Consider the following 9,149-nt stretch of genomic DNA (forward strand, 5'->3'; position numbering starts at 1 on the left):
GGAAAAGTAATGAAACAAGATTTGCTAATTAATAAAAATAATATGATTAAGAAAACTACTATAATCAATCTAATTAAAATTAAAATTTTCTCTCTTTCAAAAAAAAAAAAAAAAATTTCCTAATTAAATGGTCCATTAAGAAAATTACTATAATCAATCTAATTAAAATTAAAATTTTCCTAATTAAATGGTCTATCTCTTTTAATATATTTCATGATAATACTATTCAGGAGGGAAAACTTATAAGCTTATAATTATTCATGTTTACTGAACAATTACAATTAATTTATAAATCTATAAAACTAAATTATAAGAACTATAAATAAAAATTATTCTATTAATTTGTAAATAGAGAGAGAGTTAAGGTTATGCTTACCCAAAAAAAAAAAGACATGACTAAAAACTCAATAATTTCAAATTAGGAAAAACTTGAGATAACAATTCTTGATAGCTAAAAATAATTAAAACTAAACATATATATAGTGGTATGATAGGATAAATTTTTAATTACAATGTGATTAAATTTATAACATTAATATAATAAAAATAATAAATTGATATTATAATTAGAATAAGATTAATAATGATATTTTTATCAATTCATAAACTTAATATCGGCGTTTAAGAACCCAATGTTCCCCCTTATTTGTACTTTTATTTATATTATAGATATTATAGATAAATGAATAAGGTATCCATGGGTACACATATTAAACCCATTTAATATAGCAGGTAACAGGTAGTAGATATCTAAATATTTATATTTATACCCTACCTATACATCTTATGGATCATAATTTCAATATCCATCCCCTTCCAAATCAATTTATAATTATCCATATTATCTTTAAATGAACCGAAACCAAGCAGATGCCTTAAAATTCTGCATACGCCTTCCATCCCTAGAGCTGACTTTCATAAGGCGGTGGGTTTTTAGGCCAAAAAGGTCAATTAGCCCCGAGTTAACACTTAACAGGGCAAAATTATTATTATTTTTTTTCTATCAAAAGTTTTTATACAAGTTTTATCCATCTTGGTATTTTTTTTTACTCTTTTTTCTGTGATTAGCAAACTGCTAGTATTAAATATCGGCCGAAAACCATGTACCAGCGCGCATAAAGTAAAATAAAATAAAATAAAGAAAGAATGAAGATCACTATGTATCACACACTCAGCACATACTCAAGCTAGGTGCTTGTCCGGTGTAAGTTTACATAAATATATTACAGTTTTTGCCTTTTCTGTCCAAAACCAAATCTCAATTTTCCATTTCCCATTCTCAGAAAATTCATCAAACCCTAGAAAATATTTAATTTCCCGAAATTTCAAAAATTTCCGCTTCTGTATACTACGATGGCGGAGGAGAATGGTGGTAGCGGTAGTTTTGGACGTGTTGGTAGCGGTAGTTTTGGAGGAGGATCGGATATAAACGGGAGATTGGCGTCTATGGACTCCGTCGAGTCGCGGTGGGTGTTCCAAGATGATGACGATTCAGTTATGGATGATGACGATGATGAAGATGAGGAGGAGGGAGATGCAGCTCAACACCGCACTGCTGTGGATTCCGACGAAGAGGATGATAATAATGAGCAGCGTTTGATCCGCACTGGTCCTCGCATAGACTCTTTTGACGTTGAAGCCCTCGAGATCCCCGGCGCCCAGCGTAACGACTACGAGGTCTGCATTTTATTTGTTTGATTAGATGATGATTGGTAGCTCGCTGGCTTTTTTCATTTCAGTTTTGTGGCTGTGTATGGAATTAGATCTTAAGTACCTTAACTGTAATACAGCTGTTAAGTACGTAGTGTGCATGACGTGTGTGTGTGGCTGTGTGCTGTTGCTTGTAATTAAGTGGGAGCACGATTTAGGCCCTGAAATTTGGCAGCTTGTATGTAGTCTCTGCTTCATTAAGAGCAGATGTTTAAGCTATTAAAGAACAATACTGAAGTTCCAATATAACTTCTTTGTAATGGATTTGCGGGAGTTTAGGATAGAAAATATAAAGTAAGAGAATGTTACAAGTTTGCTCAAAAAGGTCCAAATTGGATTTAATGACTGGTTTTTCCTTTTCTTCTTCCGATCTTTTGATTTGATTGACCATTTGTGTTTCACAATATGGTTAGTCCTCTATTCTGAATGCTTTCCTTCTTTATCCAAAAGGCATGATGAACCTGGGATATCCAAGTTGACACCATTTTGTTTTCTTCCTGGGACAATGATTTCCTTAAAAGTTACTATAAGTGAATTAGGAGGGTAGCTTGACGTAATGTGATGTGACGGTTCCATGGGCTGCTTTCATAGGAACACTTTATAAATCAAGTAATGGTCATAATCCAAAGGTTTGCTTTTTGTTAAATTGACGAGGCCGTCTGTGTTGGGGAGAACATAAATAGTAGCCTCCTTTTGTTGGATGCTTAGGTCATGAGTTGAATGACACTTCAGACAGTCACCTGCTGATCAAAGTAATTATATCATATTTGTATCCTGCATATGAAATTATGGTGTCTTTTTTAGAACTTGACAATTGATAATTAGAATAACGCTGCTTCTTCTTAACAATTTCAAGTATTAATGCATGTAGTATTTTCTAACCATTCTGGAATGGGACTAGGTTGAATTATCTATATGTTTTCATAAACAAGTTTTTGTTGTAACTAACATCACTTAAATGTAAGCAAGAAAAGAAATTTAATGACAGCATGTTGGCAAAGACATGATGTGCAGTAATAATTGCTTTCCAGTAAACTAATGACATGAACATGCTGGTATAATTTTGTGGCTATTTCTTAGATAGTAATTCCTATACTTCATTTGTTACGGCTTTTATTTGATTGGTATTCCTAACTGGACATTGTTTTATCAGTGGTGTTAATTGGAAAAGGTTCTGATGGGCATTGTCATGTTAACTTTTTGGAAGAGTTTCACTCAGCATGCCTGTGGTAGAGTAGTATATTTATCCAGCCTCATTCATCTTCCATTCAGATGTTGTTTCTTGACGAACTTCAAGATTTCAGAGTCCTTTGTTGGGAACTGTGGATTTGTTCTGTTGTCAATTATCGTATTTGTTTCTTTACCTGTGCACCTTTCCCATACATATATATATATATATATATATATATATATATATATATATGCTTTTGATGGTTGTTCTAAGATTTCTATGATGCGCATTGTTTTGCTATCAATGCTATCTACATACACACACCGATATAGACAGTAATATGCAGAACAGGTTGCAATTGAAAAACAAAGGCCAGCTGTCGTAATCATGGGAATTTAATTGCAGGACTTCAGTATGGGAAGGAAAATTATGCTAGCTTTTCAGACTCTTGGTATTGTTTTTGGTGATGTTGGAACAAGTCCATTATATGCCTTTGATGTGATGTTTACCAAGGCACCTATCAACGCAGAAGAAGACGTTCTTGGTGCATTATCGCTGGTCCTCTATACCTTAATCCTGATTCCCCTTATCAAATATGTACTTGTTGTCCTTTGGGCCAATGATGATGGTGAAGGTATGTTGGACCTTGTGAACCAAAAATTTCTGTTAGCCTTTATCCGCTCCAAACTTGCACTTGTCCATAATTATGAGAACATAATGTGCAGAGTTGACCATTCAGAAATTGTTACTTCAATTATTTCAGGTGGCACTTTTGCCTTGTACTCGCTTATTTGCAGGCATGCCAAGGTCAGTCTTCTTCCAAATCAACTTCCTTCAGATGCCCGTATATCAAGCTTCAGGCTCAAGGTGCCATCACCTGAACTTGAGAGATCATTGAAAATCAAGGAAAGACTTGAAAATTCACAGACTCTGAAAAAGATGCTTCTGATATTAGTGCTTGCTGGTACATCTATGGTTATAGCTGATGGGGTTATTACGCCAGCAATGTCAGGTTGTAAATCCCTGCATTTTCTGTATACTTTCTCTGTTTCTTGTTGATCTTCTAAATTCCTGATCTAGGGTGCAAATAGATGCTTTCAATCAATGTTTTATGTAACTCTATCTTATAATGCAGAACTTGTTTTGTGATACCATTTCTTTGTTGTGGACGTTCCTTGATAATGTTTATATTGATGCAGTATTGTCAGCTGTTGGTGGTCTAAAAGTTGGTGTGACTGCAATTAAACATGGTAATCCTACACTCTGTTAATTGTTATGTAAGCATTTGTCTCTTATCTTATATTAATTTCTTGGTTTAATTGGAAAATTTTTTTTCTTAAGCTCTGAGTTTGGGATTTCATTTTAGGGTATGATGTTTGGATTATACTAATTTACTAGCTAGCCAGTTAGAGGTGTCAAAACGAGTTGGCGTGTCGGGTTGGACATGGATTTGCCTAACACGCGACACGATTAGGGTCAACACGAACACGACCCGTTTAATAATCGTGTCAAATTTGTCGACACGAACACGACACAAAAAGTAGGCAGGTGACACGAATACGACACGTGTAACCCGCCTAATATTATAAACAGATTAAGTGGATCGTGTTGATCCATATACAACCCGTGTAACCTGTCTAATATCAGAAACAGGTTAAGTGGTTTGTGTTGATATGTATATGACCCACTTAACTTGCTTATAATATTTTTAAATTTTAACTTATTTGATTCAAATCATATTTAGAAATAATTTTTCATACATAAAGTGCATAGATTCTTCAAGATTCATGACTAAAATAAAAAAATTAATACAACAATAAAATTTAAATAGGTTTTAGTTGGAGTATTTATATTTGACACTAAATTTACCTCTTTACTTTTAAATAAACGGGTCACTCGCTTAACCCACGTGTTAAGCTGTGACATGACACGTTTATATTCGTGTCATAAATGGACGACCCGTTTATGACATGAATCCGTTTAACCTCAACCTTAACCTGTTTATTTCGCATGTTAGGCGAATCGTGTTCGCGTGTCGGACCCATTTGGACACCCCTAGCCAGCCTGCATTTCATGCTGTATTTTAGTTTCTTCCTGTTTGTTTTTTTCAATAATCTAAAATAAGTTGCATTCTTTCTGTTGGTTAAAATATCTAACAAATAATGTGAAAAATAAGAAATGATTTATATAGGGTGTATTGCAAGCAATTATTGTGAATACATTAAAGATTCTACAAAATAAAAATATAAAAGCAAATAAAAACATAAGAATAAAGTGTTGGAATTAATGCTGTAAGTTTCTAAAAGATGAGAAATTATTGCACAACCTTTTGAGATAAAATTTTACTAAGAGTTTCTACATTTTACCTTTTGTTTAAAGAATATAGAGATTGATTTGTAACCTTATGTCTATTTATATAACTGTGTAGCATAATGTTTAATTTTTTTTAAACACTAAACTCTATTTAATAACTTAAAAAATAAAAAAAAGAAAAACTCAATATCTTTATTGATTCCATTAGCAATTAAAATGTATAATTAATATTAAAAACCGGTAATACATGAGTTGGAAACTCAAAAGATATATTTAAAGTTTCAATATAGTTATATAATTACAATATGAATAAAGAACAGAAAAAATATTTAAACGATGCTTTTGGAATTGGGATCGTGTGATTTAAGCTTTAAGGGGTTGGGATCTTGCCATGTGCGGAGCATTAATCCTAAAATTTTGACCCTTTTTTTTAAATCAAGACATCAAAACCCTAATGATCTTTTCAGGATGTTGGTTCCTCTTGAAGTGCTTCAAGACTAAGCTATGTAAAGGTTGTAGCTCGTGAGCACACATCCTTAGTTATTTATTTGGGTGTCAACACCTCTTAGTGTTTTTAACCCTCTGAAACAAATGCACGCTTACTCTTTAGGGTGAACTTATATAGGTGTCTCCTAAGACTGCTAACTTGGTGGTATCCTCACTCACCTTCCGTGGATACTACAAGCAGTGAATCGATTGCTTACCATGTTTCTTGTGATTTTACTTGAACTAATCACATTATTCACGGAGTTTGAATCCAAGGTAGGAGTAAAGGGGATATTTTTAAGGGGATGAGGAGGTTGGTGGCTTGGTGTTAGTTTAATATGGTTGGCAAATAGTGGCTTTTGACTGCTGAGCAACCTGAGTTACTGGGAGTTTGACAAGATGCAGTTTGATTGAATGTAGAAATTCTGAAGTAGAGAACCTTTTGATTCCCTCCATTTTTGATTCTTGTATGAACTATGGCAACCAAGGTAAGCTGGGAGAAAAACAAAGGAGAAAGTGGTAAAGCCCCAAGTTAACCAAGTAACCAATTGTGACAATGGTAAAAATCCTGCAACTGCATAATGATGAAATCTACTACTGAATCTTGTTTCTCACGCCGTCAATGGACCAAAGATATTGCTTTAGAGCTTGAGACTATTTATGAAGGAAAACTGGTAATGGTATTGTGGTCCATTGTCTTGTGTCAATGAGAGCAGTAGTATCCATATGGACTCTTATTCTAGTGCCTTAAGTTCTTAGATGATAATCAACATAGATTCAACCGTTTATTGTGCATTTCATCTCATTGCATGTTATTTTTCTTGATTGTTATTTTATGGCTTTGCACATGCCTACTGAAGTAATGCAAAATCATATGGACTGAAAAAAATATATATTTTCATATAGCCGATTCCAACTAGCTTGGATTAAGGTTTTAGTTGTTATAGTTGCTGCTTTCACATGTCTAACCTTTAAAAGTGAGAAATTCACAATTGCACTTATAAAAATTATGGTGGTTGTCTGGGTTCCTGATTGTATGATTCATAATTGCAAGTGCTTGCTAACTACATGTCATATAGGTGTATTCAACTTAGTAATTTTGCTCTTGCCTTTTTTCATATTGTTTATGGCATGCAACTATAGATTTTCTTGCTAATGTATGGGTCAAAGATTTTAAGGTCATGTAGATTTTTTGATAGACCAAAATCGCTGAATCTCACACTCCTGTCATTTTGCTTATATAAATACAGTACCTGCTCACAATTTTTATTTTTAGTTCTAAATCGAGGTAAACCAGCTCTACTGTTGAATTGATTATTATTATAATTTTTCTTTGTGCAGAGCAAGTGGTGATGATTTCAGTTGCCTTTCTTGTAATTTTGTTCAGTGTACAGAAGTTTGGAACAAGTAAAGTGGGACTTGCTGTGGGCCCTGCTTTGTTTATATGGTTTTGTTTTCTTGCGAGCATGGGGATATACAACCTTATTAAGTATGACAGCAGTGTTGTGAGGGCATTTAACCCTGTTCATATCTATTACTTCTTCAAGCGGAATTCTACCAAGGCTTGGCGTGCTCTTGGAGGTTGCCTTCTTTGTGCAACAGGTAAATGGGCTCATCTAGAGACACTACATTTCGAGAAAGCAACTTTTTGTATGCTATGAGGTGCAATTTACTTGTTTTTCTGTTTATGGATCTGTCTTTCTAGTCAAGTCCACCAGCGGATTTAAGATCAATTCCATTTTCAGTTGTTGTTGTCCGATAGTTAAAGAAGTAACATTATTAAAACATGTTTGTTTTTGTTACTTGATGTCTTACAGAGAAAAGGTTACTATGATATGTGAAAACCAAAAAAAGTGAATTTTACTTGTTTCTCAATATATAGTGTTCATTATTATACAACCACCACCAAAAATCAAATACAAATGGATATCAAAAGGCTCTTGTTTTTCCTGTTCTGTTAACAGACTGCCCCCCTGTTTTATTGGTGGACAGTGTCCACTATGATTCAGATCCAATTTATTTTTTAGAATATATAACCTACGAGTGTAGGGTAATCAGGCTTGAAGTTCACGTAGCGATTTTCTAAGTGGCTGGTAGGAGTATTAGATTTCCATGGCTTGGAAATTGAATTTGTAAGTTTGCTGGTTTGTTTTGTTGCCTCTTTGCTTAATGAAAATTAGAATCAAAGTAATCTTGTAAGCATGCTTTTCAATGTTATATTGTCAGAGGACATTGAGTTACTTTTCATAGAGCTGTGAGCTAGAGCTTAAAACGAGGGATGGAAACACTAAGGTTGTTGGAGAGAGGGTGATGGCATATAGGTTGAACTAGCAGACTTGCAAGCGTCTTGCTGTGAGTAAGTATTTATATAGTTGAAAAAGATGCAAGTATTTATACAGTTAAAAATAAATATAAATAAAATAAGTAAATAACCTTGACTCATTAATAAAATTCTCTAAACTAAATATAACATGTAAAAACATTTGTGCTGGATGGTGCAACCACATCTTCTCATAGTCTATACTGTTTATATATATATATATATATATATATATATATATATATATATATATATATATATATATATATATATAATCTAAAAGAACAAATAAAGTTGTGTTTTAGTACTATAAAAATTAAGAGTTAAATCTTATGGACATAAAATTTTTGTTCCAATAAAAAAAATAATAATTTCAAAAATTTCAAAAAGAAGAAAATATTAAGTTCCAATTTTTTTTTTATACCATGAGTGTTTTAAGATCCAATTTTTGGGATTAAGGCTTAGTTATTGTTGTTGAATGTTTTAACGTTTATATTTTCAGCTCAATTTAGTTTGATTTTTGCAGTTTTGACCCCATAAATCTTTAACGGAACCATCCACTTTCAGAACCACAATTTGAATCAATTTGGACTTGTTTGGGTGATTGGGTCAATTTTTGGTGGTTTATGAATATCCCTACTTTTCTTTTAATTAAAATCTAATGATGTATTTTGCAGTATATAGGAAAGAAGTAAAATATTTGTTTTTTTTTTGTTTTATATTTTATAAAATTTGTGTTTGTTAAATTTTAATTTTTTACTATTAAATAGAAATTATTATATGTTTTAAATTTTAATTGAAATTTGAGATTATAGACATCATAATACTGCTGAGCTGAAACATGATTTTATCCAATGACATGCTTGTCTCATATAACTGAATGAAAAGCACTTAGGATTTTGGCTTCTGGGGTGCTACCAATGTCATTAGTCCCAACTTTTGCATTAATTGGAACAAAATGAAATTCTGTTCTGATCCTTCTGTTCAGTTGAATGTTTAGAAAAATGTTTTGAGTCTATCAGATCTTAATGAATAAAGGGACATAGCATCTTGCTTTTTTGGGGTGGGGGGTGGGAGGGGGAGGTGGTATGGGATGGGGGGGGGGGGGGGGGCATTATAGAATTTGTCTTGATATGTTCACAGCAAGGA

General features: G+C 33.0%; 1 protein-coding gene across 1 annotated transcript in view; it reads left to right on the forward strand.

Moving 5' to 3' along the window:
* Window positions 1–1,090: 1,090 nt before the first annotated feature.
* Window positions 1,091–9,149, forward strand: part of LOC105643953 (potassium transporter 7) — a 14,776-nt gene continuing 6,717 nt past the window's right edge. Inside the window, exons 1-5 of the mRNA XM_012229195.4 lie at window positions 1,091–1,677; window positions 3,287–3,515; window positions 3,645–3,893; window positions 4,081–4,131; window positions 7,022–7,282. Coding sequence (XP_012084585.1) covers window positions 1,354–1,677; window positions 3,287–3,515; window positions 3,645–3,893; window positions 4,081–4,131; window positions 7,022–7,282 — 1,114 coding nt within the window. The 5' untranslated portion in view covers window positions 1,091–1,353. The remainder of the gene's footprint in view (window positions 1,678–3,286; window positions 3,516–3,644; window positions 3,894–4,080; window positions 4,132–7,021; window positions 7,283–9,149) is intronic.

Source organism: Jatropha curcas, chromosome 8 (genome assembly GCF_041381405.1).
Source record: "Jatropha curcas cultivar XTBG-Jc1 chromosome 8, XTBG_Jcur_1.0, whole genome shotgun sequence".
Lineage (NCBI taxonomy): Eukaryota > Viridiplantae > Streptophyta > Magnoliopsida > Malpighiales > Euphorbiaceae > Jatropha > Jatropha curcas.